This window comes from Rana temporaria, chromosome 1 (genome assembly GCF_905171775.1).
Source record: "Rana temporaria chromosome 1, aRanTem1.1, whole genome shotgun sequence".
Classification (NCBI taxonomy): Eukaryota; Metazoa; Chordata; class Amphibia; order Anura; family Ranidae; genus Rana; species Rana temporaria.
The window spans coordinates 421,395,874-421,419,170 of NC_053489.1; the positions used below are offsets into that span (position 1 = coordinate 421,395,874).

General features: G+C 43.2%; 1 protein-coding gene across 3 annotated transcripts in view; it reads left to right on the forward strand.

Annotated features, from left to right (window-relative positions):
• The window catches only part of ENOPH1 (enolase-phosphatase 1), a 140,670-nt gene extending 117,843 nt beyond the window's left edge, over positions 1-22,827 (forward strand). For all 3 annotated transcript variants that reach the window (XM_040325193.1, XM_040325189.1, XM_040325182.1), the window contains 2 exons: positions 5,953-6,076; positions 22,644-22,827. In XM_040325193.1, the coding sequence (XP_040181127.1) occupies positions 5,953-6,076; positions 22,644-22,783 (264 nt within the window). In that variant the 3' untranslated portion in view covers positions 22,784-22,827. The remainder of the gene's footprint in view (positions 1-5,952; positions 6,077-22,643) is intronic.
• The last annotated feature ends 470 nt before the right edge of the window (positions 22,828-23,297 follow it).

Here is a 23,297-nt window from a genome sequence, read left to right on the forward strand (position 1 = left end):
CCCACCTCCCTCCTCCTCCCCCCTCTTTTCTCTCACTTCCCTTTCCCCTTATCCTACACAGCGCAGGAGCTTTCACAATCATTTCTATTAGATCCAGCTTCTAGCTCGGTCTCTTTGAAAGGCGGATTATTCCTTTCCTGCTCATCCGCTACTAGGGGTGCAACGGATCACAGTTGATCCGTGATCCGAACGGGTCACCTCCCTTCGGATCGGAACACACTGTGATCCGCGGATTGCCGCGGCTCCGGAGCTAGGCCGAAGCCACGGCCTTTCCTAATGTTATGTCCGCGGCTCCAGAGCTAGGCAGAAGCCGAGGTCTTTCCGAACGTTATGCCTCGGCTTCGGCCTAGCTCCGGAGCCGCAGGAATAACATTAGGAAAGGCCGCGGCTTCGGCCTAGCTCCGGAGCCGCGGCCATCTTGGTACACCCGGCGGCGGCCCTCCTCTGTTTACACCCACAGAGGAGGAGCCCGCACTCCTCTCGGGAAGAAGCACACGCTGGGAGTGTCTGTACTGCCCGAGGGGGGTCTCTTGCCCCGAGAGGAGGGGGGGGTCTCTTGCCCCTAGAGGAGGGGGGGTCTCTTGCCCCTAGAGGAGGTGGGGGTCTCTTGCCCAGAGAGGAGGGGTGGTCTCTTGTACTGAGAGGAGGGGGGTCTCTTGTACTGAGAGGAGGGGGGTGTTTGCACCGAGGGGGTACTATAGTTGGTGAGGGGGGGTGAACAGTGGGGGGACATGTATATATTACAGTGGGGGGGGGAGATGTGTATATTACAGTGGGGGAGAATTTTTTTTTTATTTGCCGATCTGAAAAATGATCCGATCCGTGACTCCTGATCCGAGGAACGATCCGAACCGTGAGTTTTTTGATCCGTTGCACCCCTATCCGCTATTAGAAGGTCTTATCTATCAAGTTTGGGAACATCCAGATAGCTTGTTTCTGCCTCCTAAAAAAAAAAAAAAATTCCCATGGAGGAGAAGTTCACAAAAAAATGGAGTGTCCCTGCAGTGGACGCAGCTATCTTCTGTGTGAACAAAACTCTGACCTGTCCGGTGGACAACGTTCAGATGTTTAAAGACCCGACAGATAAGCGACTGGAGACGTTGTTAAAAACATCATTCGCTACAGCCAGAGGGGTAACCCAACCTGCAGTAGCAGCTATTGGTATCTGCCAAGCCTTAAAAGACCAGATGAAGCAGGTCTTGAAAGATGTCTGGCTCAGCAAGCTCAGGAGTTGGCAGACTTTCCCAAGGCATTATGCTTTGCAGTAGATGCCATCAAGGACTCTATACAACAGTCCTCCCGCCTTACGCTACTTTTAGTACATATGCGTAGGTTCCTCTGGTTGAAAAACTGGTCTGCTGAAACTCCTTGCAAGAAGCTTCTAGCCGGGTTTCCCTTCCACGGAGAGCGTTTGTTTGGACAAGATCTGGATAGGTATATCCAGAAAATTTCCAGTGGCAAAAGCACGCTGTTGCCAGTTAAAAAGAGGTTTAGGGGTCCCCCCTCCTTTAAGAGGCCCTCCTCTCCAGTTCCTGGGCCTTCTGCCTCCAGGCAGTCCCGACGGCCTCCCAGAAGTTTTAATGCAGGAGGAAAACCTCAAGGTCAATCTCAGGCTCCCAAGAAACCCTGGAACCGTAAGCCGGCCAAGCCTGCGTCTAAGTCAAAATTATGAAGGTTCACCCCCACTCAGCCGGGTGGGGGGAAGACTTCAGCTGTTTGCAGGGACCTGGCAAGAAAGGATCCAAGACAATTGGGTGCTCTCCACGGTTTCCGAGGGGTACAGGCTGGAGTTGCGAGAGTTTCCTCCACCCTGCTTCCTGGCCTCAAGCGTCCCGAAAGACACGGGAAAAAGAAAGTCTCTAGCGTTGGCCTTGGATCATCTGCTCTTCTCTAAGCATCAACCCCCAAGGGGTGATTATAGAACTACCGGTGGAAGAGCAAGGTTTGGGTTTCTATTCGAATCCTTTTACCGTCCCCAAGCCAAACGGAGACGTAAGACCCATTCTGGATCTCAAGGCCTAAACCAGTTCCTAAATGTCCGATCCTTTCAGATGGAATCAATTCGGTCAGTGACCGCCTCCCTGCGAGGACAGGAACTATTAGCGTCCATAGATATCTAGGATGCATACCTACACATACCTATCTTCTCTGCCATCAGAAGCTGTTACGCTTTGTGATAAATCAGCGCCATTTTCAGTTCGTGGCTTTACCCTTCGGACTAGCCACGGCACCTCGGGTGTTCACGAAGGTGCTGCCCCCCTGTTGGTCAATCTAAGGTCTCATGGCATATCTATAGTAGCCTATCTGGACAATCTATTGCTGGTAGATCGCTCAATTACTGATCTGAATCAAGCAATACGCAGAACCGTGAGGTACCTGGAGTCCATGGGTTGGATTCTCAACCTGGACAAGTCAGCCTTAGCTCCTGTGAAGAGGCTGGAATATTTAGGTTTGTCATAGACACAGATCAGAGTAAGATATCTTTGCCTCAAATGAAGGTAGATTCTTTAAGGGAACTAGTCCAGTTGGTCAGTTCAAAGAGTCAGCCTTCCATTCGCCTTTGTATGCGACTCCCGGGGAAAATGGTAGCCTCATTCGAGGCCGTCCCATTTTCCCAGTTCCACTCAAGGAGACTACAACACGCCATCTTATCCGATTGGAACAAGAAAGCCCAAGCCTTAGACTTCCCTATGTTGCTCTCCCCTACAGTTCTGCAGAGCCTTTGCTGGAAGTCCTTTGTTCCAATATCTTGGCGGGTTGTGACTACAGATGCCAGTCTGCTAGGCTGGGGTGCAGTCCTGGAGCAGCTATCTCTCCAGGGAAAGTGGTTGGTCTCCGAGAAATCTCTACCCATCAACCTGTTAGAGATTCGGCAGCTCGTCTACCCCTATAAGCATGGACAGACAAATTGTGGGGGTATCCAGTCAGGATACAATCTGACAATGCTGTGGCATACATAAATCACCAGGGTGGCACGAGGAGTCGTGCGGCCCAAAAAGAAGTGGATCAGCTCCTGAATTGGGCAGAAAAGCATGTCCCGTGCATATCAGCGATTTTCATTCCGGGACTAGACAATTGGCAGGCAGACTTCCTAAGTCGCCAGCAGTTGCTCCCAGGAGAGTGGGCTCTTCACCCAGACATCTTCCAGGGCATTTGTCAGAGGTGGGGAACACCAGATGTGGATCTCTTTGCATCAAGGTTCAACACAAAGGTGGACAATTTTCTGTCCCGAACGAGGGATCCGCTCGCTTGCGGACTAGATGCGCTGGTGTTTCCGTGGGATCGGTTCTCCCTGATCTATGCGCTTCCTTCACTGCAATTGTTACCCCGCCTCCTTCGCAGGATAAAGTCGGAAGGAAAACCAGTAATTCTGGTCGCTCCAGCTTGGCCCAGAAGGGCTTGGTACGCAGAGATTGTAAGGATGTCAATAGGACATTCATGGATTCTTCCGCACCGTCCAGACCTGCTCTCACAGGGGCCAATATTCCACCCTTCCTTACGGTCTCTATATTTAACGGTCTGGCTGTTGAAACCCATATCCTAAAAAGGAGGGGTCTCTCTAATTCTGTAGTGTCTACACTAATTAATGCCAGAAAGCCAGCTTCTAGGCTTATTTATTTCAGAGTTTGGAAGTCATATGTGGCCTGGTGCGAAGCCAAAGGGTGGCATCCTCGCAGGTATCTCATTGGCAGAATACTGGAGTTTCTGCAGTTAGGGGCAGACATGAGATTAGCCTTGAGTTCCATCAAGGGCCAGGTCTCGGGCTTATCAATATTTTTTCAAAGGCCACTGGCTACACATTCTCTGGTTAAGACCTTTTTACAGGGGGTGATTCGTATCAATCCTCCAATTAAAACCCCCTTGTGCCTGTGGGACCTGAATCTGGTTCTCTCTGCCCTACAGAAGAAACCCTTTGAGCCTCTGGCTCACATTCCTATGGTCCTTTTGACCAGGAAGGTGGTGTTCTTGGTAGCCATAGCCTCTGCTAGGAGGGTATCGGAGTTGGCGGCTTTTTCATGTAAAGAGCCATACCTAATTCTTCACAAGGACAGAGTGGTCCTGCGGCCTCATCCGGCCTTCCTCCCCAAGGTAGTTTCAAACTTCCATCTGAACCAGGATCTGGTTCTCCCTTCTTTTTTCCAGAATCTAGTTCTGCAAGAGAAGGATCGTTGCATACTCTGGATGTACTGAGAGCAGTAAAAATCTATCTTAAAGCTACTGCTCAGATTCGGAAATCGGACATTTTATTCGTTCTGCCGGATGGTCCCAGAAGCGGACAGGCAGCGTCTAAGTCCACTAATTCTAAATGGATTTGACAGGTTATTACTCAAGCCTATGGCTTGAAAGGAAAGATTCCTCCGCTTAAGGTTAAAGCGCACTCCAGTAGAGCGGTTGGCACTTCCTGGGCAGTGCATCATCATGCCTCCATGGCTCAGGTCTGTAAGGCCGCGACCTGGTCGTCAGTCCACACTTTCACAAAATTTTACCAATTGGATATACAAAAGAGTGAGGAAGGCATCTTTGGGTGCAGTGTGCTGCAGGCTGCAGTTTGATTCCTCATGTCTGATGGTGCCCGGCTTGCTTTGGTGTCTCCCTCCCCTCATTTGGCATTGCTTTGGGACGTCCCACATAGTAATTACTATGCTTTTCTGTGTCCTGTGATGTACGATAAAGAAAATGGGATTTTTATAACAGCTTACCTGTAAAATCCTTTTCTTGGAGTACATCACGGGACACAGAGCTCCCGCCCCTCTTGATGGGGATATTGGGACACTTATTGCTTTGCTACAAAACTGAGGCACTCCCGGTATGGGAGGGGTTATATAGGGGAGGGAATTTCCTGCCTTAAAGATGTGCCAGTGTCCATCACCTGAAGGTAGACTCTATAACCCACATAGTAATTACTATTACTACTTCTCTGTGTCCCGTGATGTACTCCAAGAAAATGATTTTACAGGTAAGCTGTTAAAAAAAATCCTATTTTTCTCTCATAAATTCCCATTTTGCTTATTTGCGAACACAGACAAATTGCTGTACGAGATATAGTAGTCTTTTCACCACAGTTTGTAGAATGTGACACTTCCTTCAGTTCTCCAGCTGAAAACCTGTACAGGGGTACAGGAAGAGGGCTGATGAAAGAGTCTGCAGGATCCTGGCATTGCACCCACCATCCACTGATTACAGGTGTGCAATGCTTTGCAGGCTCCTGCGCAAATAAAAAAAAGATAATAAGCGCACGTTTTTTTTCCTGCAAAAACGTGTGCATTTATTATTTTTTTAAGGTGAATTTAATCTTTAAGATCTAATTGTTTTTCTAGCAAATCAGTTGATGTTTTTCTGTACTTGAAGGGTTTTTAAAGCGGAAGTTCACCCGAAATTTTTTTTTTAACATCAGATTCATGCTAATTTTGTCTAGGGGAATCGGCTAGTTTTTTTAAAAACGAAGCAGTACTTACCGTTTTAGAGAGCGATCTTCTCCGCCGCTTTTGGGTATGGTCTTTGGGACTGGGCGTTCCTATTTGATTGACAGTCTTCCGAAAGGCTTCCGACGGTCGCATCTATCGCGTCACGAGTAGCCGAAAGAAGCCGAACGTCGGTGCAGCTCTATACGGCGCCTGCGCACCGACGTTCGGCTACTTTCGGAAAATCGTGACGCGATAGATGCGACCGTCGGAAGACTGTCAATCAAATAGGAACGCCCAGTCCCGCAGCCCATACCCGGAAGCGGCGGAGAAGATCGCTCTCTAAAACGGTAAGTACTGCTTAGTTTTTAAAAAAACTAGCCGATTCCCCTAGACAAAATGAGCATGAATCTAATGTTAAAAATTTACATTTCCGGGTGAACCTCCACTTTAAAGGGATACAATGCTGGGAAATATGCATGCATTACAGAAATGTACTGCTAATGTTTTTTGGTTTGATTTTGCCTTGACACTTTAATATGTTTTCCAGTATTTTCAAGGGCATTTTGACACTACTGTTGGGCTTAAAGTGGAGAGTGAAAGTTACAGAAAAATTGCTGATCATATTGGATGTTCAACAGAAAATATTCTTTTTTTAACTGATATTACTAGAGGTAAGCATACTTGCACCTGCATGAGCATAATGGGGGGGGGGGGGGCATATTCCCCGGACGCTGCATTGGGAGGGGTGTCACTGCCTGAAACCTATAGGTAACTTAGCTTTGTAACACCTGTCTCTGTAAAGCCTTGGGTGCACTTGGTGTATCGGCCGGCATCCACATCCACAGGGGTGAGTCATTGCCGCCATACACATGACAAAATAACACTTTGATTACCTGCTCCCTTGCTCCCCTTTCCTCTCACATAATGGCGGCTTGTCACTTCATTACTAAGCCACCCGGAGTCTGAGCTGAGAGACTGCTTAATCCTCCATCTGTGTCAGCACATACATAGGGGGTTTGAGTTAGGTGAGTTAGGAGTGGTGAAGAGCAGGGGAGTTTAGAGCACAGCCTTATGTCGGTGCAGCTGAGCCACCCACCAGACTCAGTCCATCCATCCAGGAGACGGCTCACGTTGTTTCAGTGTGACCGTATAGAGAGCTGTGACTGTGTTGTAAGGTGTGGCTGTGTGCACCAGACAGGCAGAGCCGACGCCAGCATAAGGCAGCTTAGGTGGCTGCCTTAGGGTGCCAGGACTAGGTAGGCACCAGACTCGGGCGTCCCTCAACAAGTGCTTACACTGGCGCCGGCCCTGCTTGCAGTTTAGGTAAGGCTAGGTAAGCTACCCCCACCCGCATTTCTCCCTGCAGTCCGTGCAATAAACAACAATATCAGACAATCACTGCTGGGGGGTTGGAGCTGAGTGAGACCAGGGGGAGGGAGTAGGAACACGGCTCCTTTACACAGGCAATCGCAGCTAAATTGTGAAAGGAGTGGGAGCCGAGTGAGACCTAGAGGAGGGGCCAGCAGAAGCAGGAATGGCATGGGAAGCCTCAGGTATGGGTGCTTTTTTTATGTACAGACTGCAAAAAGATGGAAAGCTTTGTGCAGGCTTATTGGATGTGAAGAAGGTATGGTGCTATGATGTGCCCCCGCTGCAAATCCCCTCTATGGACATTGTGCCTGGGCAGGAATAAGCTGCCCGTTAACTTAGGTGCGGCTGGCTGCAGCATCTGTGCCAGTTTTACTAAGCCCAGCCAGCATGCTCCTTCCCCATTCCTCCCTGCTTGGACGGGAGAAGAGAAAGAAGGATCTATCTGTTCCGCCTCCTCCCATCCCTGCCCCGTCTGGGTCTGCCCCGTCCACTCTTCTATCCCCAGCGTGCAGCCAGTATAAGAAAGGGGATGTGGGCGGGAGATTTGAAGTCACAGCAGCTTCAGCTGCATCTGTTTGCATGATTGGTGCCCCAGTGTAAGCCATCAGATAGCAGTTAGTAGCCTTGGGTGAGTGGGAACTGAACTGTCGCCATCTCCCTCCTTTCTCTCCTCCATCTGTCTCCCTCCCCAACTCTGGTCTTCCAGAAGCCTAACACACTTGACAGGTTGATTTTCTGTCCAGGTAGCTTGGCTCACACTTGTTAGGAATAGGCCTTTACCTCTAAACCTCCACATTAGATCAGCCCAGGAGGTGGAGAGTTCTGGGGTAATTGCATGAGATGTTTTGTTCAGGAGGGGGGTGACCATTATGTAATTTAGGTGACAGGTGACAGCTCTGCAGGTCTGATGTGACAATGACACCAGCATTAAATAGGTGTACACAAAGATTACATGCATTATGTGAGATGTGCCTTATGTCTCCTGTAGATGTATGCCTTCCTTGCTGTATGTTGGGATCATTCCAGGTAGTTGTGTCTATGTATATGTCTTTATACTTCTACATGCTTGTATGCTGTGGATGGTGTTGAGTCCCCTGTCCGTTGTCTTTTGTTGCACAGCACATACAGTACTGTACAGTGTATGAGATTTTCACGCTTCATTCTCCATGATTGATGTAAACCTGTCAAACTTTAGCACCACAAGCTATAGTCAGCAACCCAGATATGTGTATGCTGATGGCAGGAAAATGCTGTCAGAATACAATAGCTCAGTGGGCAGGACAAGTACATTTTTGTTTCTCTTATTGTCCATGGACAGACACAGCTCCTTAAATCTTGACAAGTGGGTTTTGTTCCTGTTCACAGGAGAGGACTAGGCAGAAACATGTTAGATAATTAAATACATGTTACTTTAACAGAGTTGAACAGCCCCGCCCAGGGGGCGGTCCCTCCGGACATAACCCTCATCCCTGTATGGCTCTCTTTTGGGCCCAGCGCCCTGAGGAATTTATTTTTATTTTTTATTCTTGAAGAATCTTCTATCAACTGTCAGCTGAGAGACAGGCTGGATATATAGATCCTTGTAGTCTCCTCAGTCTGGCCAGCGAGCGTGAGCACACATTTAAAGAGAGGCTGGGTTTGCCACAACATACCCCATGGCTCCTGGGGTGGCTGGTGAGCTTTGGCTCCAGGGTCCACATATGACTGGCGTTCGTGGCCAGGTCTAGAGATCCCTGTGCAGACGCAACAGACGCGTTGGTGGCCCTATGGGGCCAGTATCGGCTACTTTATGCCTTTCCCCCATTGAAGTTGCTTCCTCGGCTGCTCTGCAGAGTGGAGGCTGAGGGGATCCCGATGATTCTAATCGCTCCAGATTGGCCTCGGCGTCCTTAATCTAACCTTTATATTATTGTGTTCTAGATAGCGTATGGAGCAGTCTGCCTGGTCTTTACTTCCCTTCACTTCCTATCTTGTGATCCCACCTGAGGGAGATTTCCTGTTCTGTAACACCACCGGAGGGAGACTTCCCCTTGCTTCCTTTTTCTGTGACACCAATGTAGTCTTCCCTTCGCTTTGTGTTTCTGTAACACCAATAGGAGTCTTTCCATCAATTCCTGACCCTGTGGCATCACTGGAGGAAAACTTCCTGTTTCTGTGACACCACTACAAAGAGACCCCCCATTCCTGACCCTGGCACGGGACCAGCCATAAAGTTGCTGTACTATTAATGTGTTCTTGTCTGTGTCCATATGAGATGTGTTTTGCATCATCTCCTGTAGTATGTCTGCAGTCTATGACCATCTCCTGTAGTATATCTGCAGTCTCTGACCGTCTCCTCTAATGTGTCTACAGTTTCTGTTCATCTCCTGTAGTATGTCTGCAGTCTCTGACCATCTCCTGTAGTATGTCTGCAGTCTCTGACCATCTCCTGTAGTATGTCCGCAGTCTGTCCATCTTCTGTAGTATGTGCAGTCTCTTGACCGTCTCCTCAGTCTCTGTCCATCTTCTGTAGTATCTCTGCAGTCTCTGACCATCTCCTCTAATATGTCTACATTTTCTGTCCATCTCCTGTAGTATGTTTGCAGTCTCTGACCGTCTCTTGTAGTATATCTGCAGTCTCTGACCGTCTCCTCTAATATGTCTACAGTTTCTGTCCATATTCTGTAGTATGTTGGCAGTCTCTTACTGTCTCCTGTATGTGGTTGGTAATATGAACATGGATATTTATTTGGGTTTAATATAGTTTATAATAGCTTTAAAAATAAATCCAAATAAATATCCACATGTTCACATTACCAACAAATAAATATAAAAGCACATTCACAGTGCATATGGTCACGTTAGCAACCTTCCACATCTTATACACATTATGATAATATCTCCAATAGCAACCTAATGTCCTAATGACAATAATAACAGATACCTGCAGTAGCTGCAATTACTGACACCACAGCAGCATCTCTCCTCGCCGCTTGCCACCTATTTGCCTCAGGAGAAATAATGTCTAGCTCCACCACTGTGCTTGGGCTGGATACTTATTTCCCCTCTTTCATGTAGATACATTGTTTTGTTGCTCTGCATGCATTACTATACAATTTCTTCTGTAACACCATTCTCTCCCATTGCTACTATTCAGGCTGACATTCTTTTATTTTGCTACTTTAGATGGTCTACTCTCTATCAAATGAACCATTCATTATATCAATCATTTCTCTTTCTTCTGCTATTATTCTCGGTGCAATATTCTCTACTTGTACTCTTGGGGATATAGGTTTAATAATGATCAATTTGATGTTGCATTTTGGAGATCAAATATTATACTAGCCCTTGTTTGGATTAGTAGTACTTTGATCATTGGATTTTACTTTTGTATATTACTATGGGTGGTGCTTTTATTGTTTTGTGCTTTAGTATATTGTCTTAGAACAGCACACTTCATCAATAGGTGATGTAGTTGTTGTTCTAGATATTCTTATTTATATTGTTTTATGCTCTCTTATACCTCAGCCCTGATGAAGGGATAGCTGTTTGCCCCCAATCACCTTGGCTTTTTAATTTTGATATTTTGTCAAGATAAATAAATTTTTAGTGAACTTAACGCAAACCTGTGGCACTCTTATCTATTTATGTAGTGTATTAAGAAGGCAAATGATCAATAAGCCCCCGTTCATTGGAGTGACTTGTAATACGATTTGTCAAATTATGGAACTGATCAAGTCGGTAAGACTTTGCAGTGCCATTTCTGAACAACTTTTGTCGATTTCAGGTGCCACTTGGATAGACATCTGTGCATGAAGCCACACTGGTGTCTTCCAAGCCATACCTGGAGTCGCACTGAAACGCAACTTTGAAATCATGCAATTTGAAAAAAAGTTGCACGATTTCAAAGCTGCATTCAATGTAAAGGAGGGATAGATGGTTGATCTTTTCCTGTGGGAAGTAGTTGATTAAAGAAGTTAACAAAGTGCCCACTGGGTGTCAGCATTCAGCCATATAAAGAGGTAGTGTTACTTTATCCTTTTAGTTCAACCAACATACATTGTTTTGAGTGAATGGGAGGTTGTTCTTTTCTTGAGAATAAAGAAACAAAAAGTTAAACTGGTCCAATTATTAATATATGTGATATTTACTAATATTTCATTATTACCGATTTAGAGAAATTCTGTGATTTTTGCTTTTGCAGACAGTAGGATGTCATTGTATTCTCTTTCATGGAAAGCTGTACTGATATATATATATATATAGTGAGGAAAATAAGTATTTGAACACCCTCCTATTTTGCAAGTTCTCCCACTTGGAAATCATGGAGGGGTCTGAAATTGTCATCGTAGGTGCATGTCCACTGTGAGAGACATAATCAAAAAAAAATTCCAGAAATCACAATTTATGATTTTTTAACTATTTATTTGTATGATACAGCTGCAAATAAGTATTTGAACACCTGTCTATCAGCTAGAATTCTGACCCTCAAAGACCTGTTAGTCTGCCTTTAAAATGTCCACCTCCACTCCATTTATTATCCTAAATTAGATGCACCTGTTTGAGGTCATTAGCTGCATAAAGACACATGTCCACCCCATACAATCAGTAAGAATCCAACTACTAACATGGCCAAGACCAAAGAGCTGTCCAAAGACACTAGAGACAAAATTGTACACCTCCACAAGGCTGGAAAGGGCTACGGGGAAATTGCCAAGCAGCTTGGTGAAAAAAGGTCCACTGTTGGAGCAATCATTAGAAAATGGAAGAAGCTAAACATGACTGTCAATCTCCCTCGGACTGGGGCTCCATGCAAAATCTCACCTCGTGGGGTCTCAATGATCCTAAGAAAGGTGAGAAATCAGCCCAGGACTACACGGGAGGAGCTGGTCAATGACCTGAAAAGAGCTGGGACCACCGTTTCCAAGGTTACTGTTGGTAATACACTAAGACTTCATGGTTTGAAATCATGCATGGCACGGAAGGTTCCCCTGCTTAAACCAGCACATGTCAAGGCCCGTCTTAAGTTTGCCAATGACCATTTGGATGATCCAGAGGAGTCATGGGAGAAAGTCATGTGGTCAGATGAGACCAAAATAGAACTTTTTGGTCATAATTCCACTAACCGTGTTTGGAGGAAGAAGTATGATGAGTACCATCCCAAGAACACCATCCCTACTGTGAAGCATGGGGGTGGTAGCATCATGCTTTGGGGGGGTTTTTCTGCACATGGGACAGGGCGACTGCACTGTATTAAGGAGAGGATGACCGGGGCCATGTATTGCAAGATTTTGGGCAACAACCTCCTTCCCTCAGTTAGAGCTTTGAAGATGGGTCGAGGCTGGGTCTTCCAACATGACAATGACCCGAAGCACACAGCCAGGATAACCAAGGAGTGGCTCTGTAAGAAGCATATCAAGGTTCTGGCATGGCCTAGCCAGTCTCCAGACCTAAAACCAATAGAGAATCTTTGGAGGGAGCTCAAACTCTGTGTTTCTCAGCGACAGCCCAGAAACCTGACTGATCTAGAGAAGATCTGTGTGGAGGAGTGGGCCAAAATCCCTCCTCCAGTGTGTGCAAACCTGGTGAAAAACTACAAGAAACGTTTGACCTCTGTAATTGCAAACAAAGGCTACTGTACCAAATATTAACATTGATTTTCTCAGGTGTTCAAATACTTATTTGCAGCTGTATCATACAAATAAATAGTTAAAAAAATCATACATTGTGATTTCTGGAATTTTTTTTTTTGATTATGTCTCTCACAGTGGACATGCACCTACGATAACAATTTCAGACCCCTCCATGATTTCCAAGTGGGAGAACTTGCAAAATAGCAGGGTGTTCAAATACTTATTTTCCTCACTGTATATATATATATATATATATATATATATATACACACACATACATACATACATACATACATACATATAAAAGTCAGGCTACTTTTTTTTTTCTTCTATGTATTTAAAAAAAGAAAATGATAGTTCTTTGGCCATTAAGCTGGTACATTGGCTTCCATAATTTTTGATTCACTGACCCAGGACCAGCGTAAGTTCTGGGTCACTGACTTAGCCTATCTAAAGCCAAAACTTTATTTTAGCCTTGGATAGAGTGGCGAGTGGTTAGAACTCCTGTCAGGTGTTTATTGCTGCTTATCTCCCTGTTTGGGAAATACAGTCTCTCTGTTTATTCTGTTGACAGTTGTCACTGGGACAGGAAGTGAGGAGAGACCAAAATTTTGAGTTGCCACCAGAACAGAAATAGAGGGGGGATGGGGATACTGGTTCTATTGTCAACAATCCTAATAGGGCATTTTTTCTTTAAAGGAGAGGTCCAGCCTGAGCTCATTCGGCTGGGCTTCTCCTATGGGTCACAGAAGTGCAGTTAGTTTTGCACTCCTGTGACCCGTTTTCAGCAGAAATCGATCTGAAGTCTGCTCTCTGCTGACATCACACAGATCAGTCCAGGCAACGCGTCATCCCAACTCTGGGAGTCTGGATCCACCAGCTGCCTGGACTGATGGCTGTCTCGGGGTCTGAGACAGTCGCTCTCTTCCCCTCCACAGCTCATCGCTCCAGTGGAGGAGCAGAGCAGGAGAGATGCTGATTGACAGTCAGCAGCTTGCCGCTCGGGGAGGTGAGAGAACCGAGCCATCGGCGGTGTTCGGTGGCTCAGTTTTCAGTGAAGAGGCAGCGGATGACAGATGCAGCATTGGGGCGATGCTGCATCCACCTAGCTAAGTATGATTATGGGATAAAAAAAATCCATACTTCTCTTTTAATACAAGAAGTGAAGAGAACGTTTCCCATGGAGGATTAAAGGGAAAAAAAATAAAAACTGACAGGGGTTTATACCATTTCTTACCCCATCTAAAATGAAAATAAACATTTTGGCTTTATTTGTACATTAACGTATATACACCACTGGACCAGCAGGGTCAGCCTACATATTTATCTCAGTTATGGAGCTGCATGTCAACTCGGCAGCTTTTCGGCATCCCAATTGCAACTACAAGTGGTTATTTTTAAACACATTACGCAGGCATGGTCCACTGTGAAAAGAAAACCCAGAACTGGTGTGTGTTTTTTATAGGGCAGGGCAGCTGTAACCAACACCTCCAATCTCATCTCATTGATTGGACTCCAGTTGGCTGAGATGTCATTAATCTAGGGGTTCACATACTTTTTCCACTTGCACCGTGAATGTTTACATGATGTGTTTAATAAAAACATGGTGACTTTTAATTCTTTGTGTGTTATTAGTTTAAGCAGACTGTGATTGACTATTGTTGTGACTTAGATGAAGATCAGATCACATTTCATGACCAATTTGTGCAGAAATCCATATCATTCCAAAAGGGTTCACATACTTTTTATTGTAACTGTTTATGTCTGACTCAGTAGGGGGAGTGTTGAACCTCTGCAGAGAAGTCACAGCTTCCACACAATAAACCTAAAAAAGAAAAATAATACGGCTCCTACTTCTAATGCCGCGTACACACGATCGGTTCGTCTGATGAAAACGGTCTCCCCATCGGTGAAAAAACTTAGAACCTGTTTTAAAATTATCTGATGGTTAAAAAAACGATAGAAAAAAACGTTCGTCTGTGGGGAAATCGGATATCTGATGAAAAAATCCATCAGACCGTTTTCATCGGATGAACCGATCGTGTGTACAGGGCATTAGTGGGGGAAGTCCCACCTTTGTAGTTGTCACTTAAACAAATATTCCTATTACAAGGTTCATTGTAATTTTGCTGAGCTGTTGAGGTTGTGAATAAGCACAATAATAAAAAGCATAATACAAAACCCAATGTGTTGCATAGAGAGAAGAATCAAAATCACAAATGGGTACAGTACAATTGAAAAGGTTATTAAAGTTCATTTCATTGAGAAGTTCAAACGATCGGACTTGTTTACCAAATTAAAGGGCTCAAATAAATCAGGAAATAAAATGCAGTGTTTCTCAACCTTTTTTCAGCCAAGGCACCCTTTAAAATTATGGAGTCTCAAGGCACCCCATTCTAAAATGTAAAAACGAATCTAATAGTTTTACATAATGAAGCAACATCAACACACGTAGTACACCCAACTCTAGAGGTGATTTATTCTTACAATGCAAATACACTTTTGCACACTAGTACCGACGAGTATTCCAGTGTTTTTCCTCTCCCTCAGTTTCTCTCCCTCACTCAGCTTGCCTCAGTGTTGACGTAGAGGGGCAGAGGAGGGTCAAACAAGGATGCTGTGCAGGCACCCCTCATATCAACACTGATGATGTCACTGGTTGTTAGGATGCCGGTGGCTGTAAGGTTGAAATGGTGCACAATAAAAACCTGTGGCTTTGTGTAACTAAAAGGCAGGCTTCATCCACCTGCTGGCTTGTATACATTTTTGGGCAACTTTTAGGCATTTTTGCCTAGGTAACCTGGTTGAAAAAGGCTGCTCTAATGCATCTCAGGTACAACTTTTATTGTGTGGGTAACAGCTATATAGTTAGTCTGGTTGAAAAAAGACACAAGTCTATCTAGTTCAAGCAATAAAAAAAAAAAAAAAAATCCTACAATTCTATATACACAATCCTATACCCACAGTTGATCCAGAGTAAGGCAAAAAAACCAACAAAGCATGATACAATTTGTTCCAGCAGGGGAAAATATAATCCTTCCGATCGCTCGAGAGCTAATCGGCTCATTAGAATTCATGCCTTTTTAGTAGTAATAATTGTGTGACCATGTTATTTATATAATCTTTATTCAAATGTACAAAACAAATTGCAAAAAAAAAAAAAAAGGCGGGGGAGGGGGGGAATAGAAATAAAATTAGTAACACAACCCTGAAGAATGGTCATCATTTACATACAGTTAAACATTAACGAAGACCGTGAGCCTTATTAATGTTGTAGGATCCCTAAGGGTTGTGAACATTTTAAAGAGTAACTCTACTTTTGTTAAAAAAAAACATTTCCCTCTGGGTGATCTATGTACATTGCAAGGATTTCAACAAACTTGTTGCAGAATCCTACATTTTGTTAATCTGAATGAATAGCTGTTTTTCTGTGCCCATGTGCTGTATGGGAATGAATTTATAATTATCAATCAGCTGCCGCACCTGCAGGGCTCTGATGAGGAAAGCTGCAGGGTCTGCATCCCTTTAGATGTGTTTTTTTTCCTTTGAGAGAATCTCACTAATAATTACATTTTTGTTGCAGGGGATGCTGAAAATCTGATTTGTATCCAAGGGCCAGTTCACACTAGATGTAGTTCTGTGCGCTTTTTTTTCTGCACAAAATGCATGCACAGTGTTTTTCATGTATTCGAATGGCTCTAGTTGCCTCTAGTTCACACCATGCAGTCAGTTTCTGGTCAGGGTCTGCACCGGAAACCAACCAGAAACGGACTGCATGGTGTGAACTAAAGGCCATTGGAATACACGGAAAACACTGTGCATGCATTTTTAGTGCAGAAAAAATGCACACAAAACTGTAAGGAACTGCGTCTGGTGTGAACTGGCCCTTAGTGCAGACCTATGGAAGGATCAGTGAGCCAATCACAAAAGCAAGAAATTACATATCTGGGGGGTGTTCTGTACACAGTCTGTGTACAGAACACCTCCAGGTAGCCATATTGTAGCATTTTAGAGAAATAGTAGCATTTTACAGAAAATTACAGTGCTGCAGATTGAAAAGTAAAGGTCATTTTTTAATACAATTTAATTACAATATGACTTGATTCGCAATTGTATACACAATATTATTTTATTTATTTTTTCGACAAAAGTGGAGTTGCCCTTTAAATTCTACATCTGCATTGTCTCAACGGCCTTTGAAAAATTGCTAATATGCTGTCTTATGGTTTCTGAAGTCCTGTTTCCAGCAATGTTGTCTGCAGCCTTCTAGCTGTGAGTACTCTGTGCTCTATTCTGATGAGCTACAAACAAATGTCCCCAAGATACAGAATGCTCATTTAGACCAATGCAAACAGTACTAGGGCTGCAACTAATGATTATTTTCATAATGGATTAGTTGGCCGATTATTGTTTTGATTAATCGGTTAATAACTTTGCGATTTGTATTTTTACTTTTTTTTTTGGCCAATTTGTTGTTGGGCATTAAAAAACACAAATTGCTGCAAAAACACATTATATGCTTTTCTGCAGCTTCTCCATTGAAGTATATTGAACCAAAAAAAACGAAATAGCACAGTTTTGCCCTTTCAAAATACGGAGCAGCTTAAAAAAGCATAGATGTGAACGGGTCCCATAGGAAACCATGTAAATGAACTGTAGTGTGTTTTTGCAAAAAGCAACCAAAAGGGTGTGACCCAGGCCTGAGATGTTTAGTAACATAATGGGATTAAAAAAACAAAAATTAGTACAAATAATCACTACTGTAAGGGGTTAATTTTTTACTGTGGGACAGTGAAAGTAGCAATTTGCTCTTTTTGTACCATAAAGGGATAATTTTATTTATTTTTTAACCCCATAATGTTACTGGCCGATTTAATCGATTCTGAAAATAGTAATCAATTAATTTCATAATCGATTAGTTGTTTCGGCCCTAGACAGTACCCTCTAGTGGTTGTCACGAAAAGCTGGTTTACAGAAGAAATGGATGCAAACACATGGCCAGGCAATGTTGCTGGCGAGAGAACGTAATTTCAGTAGTGGTAATCTATCAGATAGGTATTTTTTCATGAAGCAGTAACTAGTCAAAATAAATAACGTTGAGTAAAAAATGCAGTTATACTTTAAATGGAGCAAGATATATTCTGTTGAAGAAATCTAAGAAAATAGAAAGCAAGAATATAAAGCAAAAAAAAGATAGAGATGGAGGATGAAAAGATGTGCAAGAAAAAGAACGATAGAAGGAAAAAAAAAAAAGAAAGGGATGGCGAAGAGAGCATTTACCTTGTATTTGCACCAAAACAAGTCCATGACATCAGGTTATTGTCTGTAAGTGGATCATATACAATATTTGTAAACCAATGATATCAGAATGTTAAGTACGGTAGTATAATCTTTAGCACAGTTTTTGGAAATTGTTCCAAGTAAGAAAAAAAAAATGGTGTGTCCAGTGAAAATAAAATATTCTCCTCAATTTCAGAGGTGCAGTTTATTCGGTTTAGCCATTTAATTAACAAAAGATATTAGCTATGCCTCCAATATCAGTAATCGAGAATTTTATGTGTGTGGTAAGTGAATAGTGCAAGATTTTTTATTTATTTTTTGTGGGGAAATTGAGGAATGGTGAAGTGGGTATGATCCTAGATCGGAGGTTCTAGTGATTGTGTGAGGAACTTGGGCACAGGGGGTATGATCACCAAATGTGGTGTACTGTACTGAACTAGTGTCCTGGCCATATCTACAGCAGAGGTCTAACTGGGTGGAATTTATGTAGTACCTGGTACATTTCCACCTAGTGCACTGCAGAATAAAATAAGATTGTCATTATTATTCAAAGAAATTTGTCTACTCTGTATAGCAACTGTAATTTCTGGTTTATAGGGTAACTGTTATATTAATGAGTTTTAGATCTGATATTTGACTATATCCGTTCACCCATGTGTCAACCCTTCCCACACTATGGAGCAGAGTTTCTAAAACTGGAGAGTGCAAAATCTGGTGCATCTGTGCATGGTAGCCAATCGGCTTCTAACTTCAGCTTGTTTAAAAAAAAAAAAAAAACCTGGATGCTGATTGTTTTTTTTGCAGGGCTGCACCAGATTTTGCAGTCTCCAGTTTTAGTGAATCTTCCCCTATGGCTCTAAACTCACAAAGGTGTATATTGGTATCAATTAATAAATATATACAGTAAATGACAATAAGCAGTTGTGAATAAAATTCAGCTGCTATATTCCACTTAAATTATATCTCAATTTATATAGGGCTAATAAATAAAGCAAACACACGTGTATACAATAAAATTGCACCCACAAAAGAAGTGAGAACATTTGTGATACAAAAGACCTCCAAACATGACAAGGTCGCAAACAAAAAATCCATGTAAACACTCCTTTAACCACTTACCCCCCGGAACATATTGTTGCCTAAAGACCAGAGTACTTTTTGCGATTCGGGACTGCGTCGCTTTAACAGACAATTGCGCGGTCGTGCGACGTGGCTCCCAAACAAAATTGGCGTCCTTTTTTTCCCACAAATAGAGCTTTCTTTTGGTGGTATTTGATCACCTCTGCGTTTTTTATTTTTTGCGCTATAAACAAAAATAGAGCGACAATTTTTGAAAAAAATGAATATTTTTTACTTTGTTGCTGTAATAAATATCCCCCAAAAATATATAAAAAAACATTTTTTTTCCTCAGTTTAGGCCGATACGTATTCTTCTACATATTTTTCGTAAAAAAAATCGCAATAAGCGTTTATTGATTGGTTTGCGCAAAAGTTATAGCGTTTACAAAATAGGGGGTATTTTTATGGCATTTTTATTAATATTTTTTTTACTAGTAATGGCGGCGATCAGCGATTTTTTTTTCGGTATTGCGACATTATGGCGGACACTTCGGACATTTTGACACATTTTTGGGACCATTGGCATTTTTATAGCGATCAGTGCTATAAAAATGCATTAGATTACTATAAAAATGCCACTGGCAGTGAAGGGGTTAACACTAGGGGGCGGGGAAGGGTTAAGTATGCCTGGGTGTGTTCTTACTGTGGGGGGGGGGGGGGTGGCCTCACTAGGGAAACACTGATTTTCTGTTCATACATTGTATGAACAGAAAATCAGCATTTCCCCTGCTGACAGGAACGAGAGCTGTGTGTTTACACACACAGCTCCCGTTCCCCCGCTCTGTACCGAGCGATCGCGTGTGCCCGGCGGCGATCGCGCCCGCCGGGCACACGCACGGGAGTCGGGGGCGAGCGGGGAGCGCGCGCGCGCGCCTCCGGCGGCGCGCACGCGCCCCCTAGTGGCGGCTATACGATAGGACGTATAGCTACGGGCTCTCGCCCAGGAGAGCCGACCTGCCGCCGTATAATGACGGTGCGCGGTCGGCTACTAGTTAATGAGTTGTGTCTGTGTGTATAGGCCAATGGTATATTGTTCTACAAGTAGCGAGTGTACAGCTTGTATAACAGTGTAAATTTGCTGTCCCATCAAAATAACTCAACACACAGTCATTAATGTCTAAACCGCTGGCAACAAAAGTGAGTACACCCTAAGTGAAAATGTTCAAATTGAGCCCAATTAGCCATTTTCCCTCCCCGGTGTCATGCGACTCGTTAGTGTTACAAGGTCTCGGGTGTGAATGGGGAGCAGGTGTGTTAAATTTGGTGTTATTGCTGTCACTCTCTTACTGGTCACTGGAGGTTCAACATGGCACCTCTTGGCAAGAACTCTCTGAGGATCTGAAAAAAATAATTATTGCTCTACCTAAAGATGGCATAAACTACAAGAAGATTGCCAAGTCCCTGAAACTGAGCTTCAGCGCGGTGACCAAGACCATACAGCGGTTTAACAGGACAGGTTCTACTCAGAACAGGCCTCGCCATGGTCGACCAAAGAAGTTGAGTGCACGTGCTCAGCGTCATATCTAGAGGTTAACTTTGGGAAATGTATGAGTGCTGCCAGCATTGCTGCAGAGGTTGAAGGGGTGGGGGAGGCGTCAGCCTGGCAGAAGCATACGCTGCACACTGCATCAAATTGGTCTGTATGGCTGTAGTCCCAGAAGGAAGCCTCTTCTAAAGATGATGCCCAAGAAAGACTGCAAACAGTTTGCTGAAGACAAAGAAACTAAGGACATAGATTACTGCAACCATGGATTACTGCAACCATGTCCTGCGGTCTGATGAGACCAAGATAAAATTATTTGGATCAGATGGTGTCAAGCGTGTGTAGCGGCAACCAGGTGAGGTGCACAAAGACAAGTGTGTCTTGCCTACAGTCAAGCATGTTGGTGGGAGTTTCATGGTCTGGGGCTGCATGAGTGCTGCCGCCACTGGGGATCTACAGTTCATTGAGTGAAACATGAATGCCAACATGTACTGTGACATACTAAAGAAGAGCATGATCCCCTCCGTTTGAAAACTGGGCCGCAGGGCAGTATTCCTACATGATAATGACCCCAAACACACCTCCAAGACGACCACTGCCTTGCTGAAGAAGCTAAGGGTAAAGGTGATGGACTGGCCAAGCATTTCTCCAGACCTAAACCCTATTGGGCATCTGTGGGGCATCCTCAAAGAAAGGTAGAGGAATGCAAGGTCTCTAACATCCACCAGCTCCGTGATGTCGTCATGGAGGAGTGGAAGATGACTCCAGTGGCAACCTGTGAAGCTCTGGTGAACTTAATGCCCAAGAGAGTTAAGGTCGTGCTGTAAAATAATGGTGGACACTCAAAATATTGACACTTTGAGCCCAGTTTGGAGATTTTCACTTAAGGGTGTACTCACTTTTGTTGCCAGCGGTTTAGACATTAATGGCTGTGTGTTGCGTAATTTTAAGGGGACAGCAAATTTACACTGTTATACAAGCTGTACACTCACTACTTTACATTGTAGCAAAGTGTAATTTCTTCCGTGTTGTCACATGAAAAGATATAATAAAATATTTACAAAAATGTGAGGGGTGTACTCACTTTTGTGAGATGCTGTATATACTGTACTGTATATTTAGTAATAGTAATAGAGACCCTTATCTAGGAGAAGTCTGACAGAGGATCTAACTGTTCACCACTTCATCCAATCATTATATAAAAAAAAAAAAAAAAGCTGCTTGGGAATAAATATCACATTCCAATCCAACACAGTGGTTGATGCCGTTCTTTGCAATGATTGCTGGAATCCTGCTATTATTTATATAATCAGTAGGGGTTGCTCTTTATAACAAAAAACTGGCGCAATAAAACGCTGTTGCATCAAAGCTGGTTTGCCGTTTCAAATATCGTTGAGAGAAACATATGCTGATTTTAATTGGGAGTTTATATACAAGTTAGTAATCCTTGGAGAATTACTTGTAAGATTATTTACCTTTCTCTCAGTATAATTTAACCTGGCAAGGTAAATTCTGTGTGCAAAAATGTTGCACCTATTTTCATGCCTTTCCCTGGATATATAATCATGAATGGGATGAGAACGTTTTTGGTGACCCAAAGAGTATTTGTGACACCATAAGTACTTGTGCATTTTTCCATAAGAAGCAAGGGTCATGTATAGAAGAATTGTAAAATGTATTAGTAAATCCAGTTTGAAAGGCAGGGAATGTGTGCACAATAGAACACCATAATATAAAGTTACTGGACTTGGCTTGCTGAATTTCTCAGGAAGTAATTTTGAAGCAATAGGAACAGATCCAATAGATTGTTTTATTAAGATCTGGCAGCTTTGACTTATTTTATTGACACTCAACTGAGTTTGGATTGGAAGTTTTTATTTCTATTAGACTTAAGCATACTACTTCTGTATGTCTATGGTTAGTTCTCCTTTTCCTTTTTAGCTTCCTGTCGAATGACATATTATCTAAAAAATCTAAAAAGGGTGTCCTAGACAGGTAGCAGCACCAAAAGTGTCAGTGCTTGCACAAATTCATGTACCTGTCTGTGCCTGTACTGTGGAAAAACAGTCCACACTGGACACTCCTTCCTCAGTGCACTTCACCTCTCCCCAAACACTGCACCCTTCACACTGACTATCAAGCCAACACGCTGAAAAAAAAAAAACAGGAAAGATAATTTCTGTTCACCCTATTGTACTTTACATATTGCACTTTGTATTTGAAAAATACATTGTATTAAATAGAATTGAACAGCCTCTAATTAAAAAAACATGTTATATACAGTGTGTGTGTGTGTGTATATATATATATAATATGTTTATGGAAGGTTGGTTTCATATAAATCTTGCTTATCTCTGTGCTCTTTTTCCACAGAGGCGGAGGCTGCAGAGGAAGCGGGAATGACCGTGGCTTTAGTGGTGAGACCTGGTAATGCAGCGCTAACCGATGAGGAAAAAGGCAACTACCCCCTTATAACCTCCTTTGAGCAGATAACTTTGCACCCTGTACAATAATTTTTTTTCTTTTGCATAAAATAAATTGAAAGAATGAAACATAACAATGTCTCACGTCTTCCTTTTTTGAATGATAAAATGCTAACTCAACATCTATTAATGAAAATCTCCAGAATAAACAGATACAGTGCCTTGGAAAAGTATTCATACCCCTTGAAATTTTCCACATTTTGTCATGTTACAACCAAAAGGTAAATATATTTTATTGGGATTTAATGTGATAGACCAACACAAAGTGGCACATAATTGTGAAGTGGAAGGAAAATGATAAACAGTTTTCAACTTTTTTACAAATAAATATGTGAAAAGTGTGGTTTGCATTTATATTCAATACTTTGTAGAACCCCCTTTCACTGCAATTACAGCTGAAAGTCTTTTTGGGGATGTCTCTACCAGCTTTGCACATCTAGAGAGTGAAATTTTGGCCCATTCTTCTTTGCAAAATAGCTCAAGCTCTGTCAGATTGGATGGAGAGTGTCTGTGAACAGCAATTTTCAAGTCTTGTTAGGTCTGA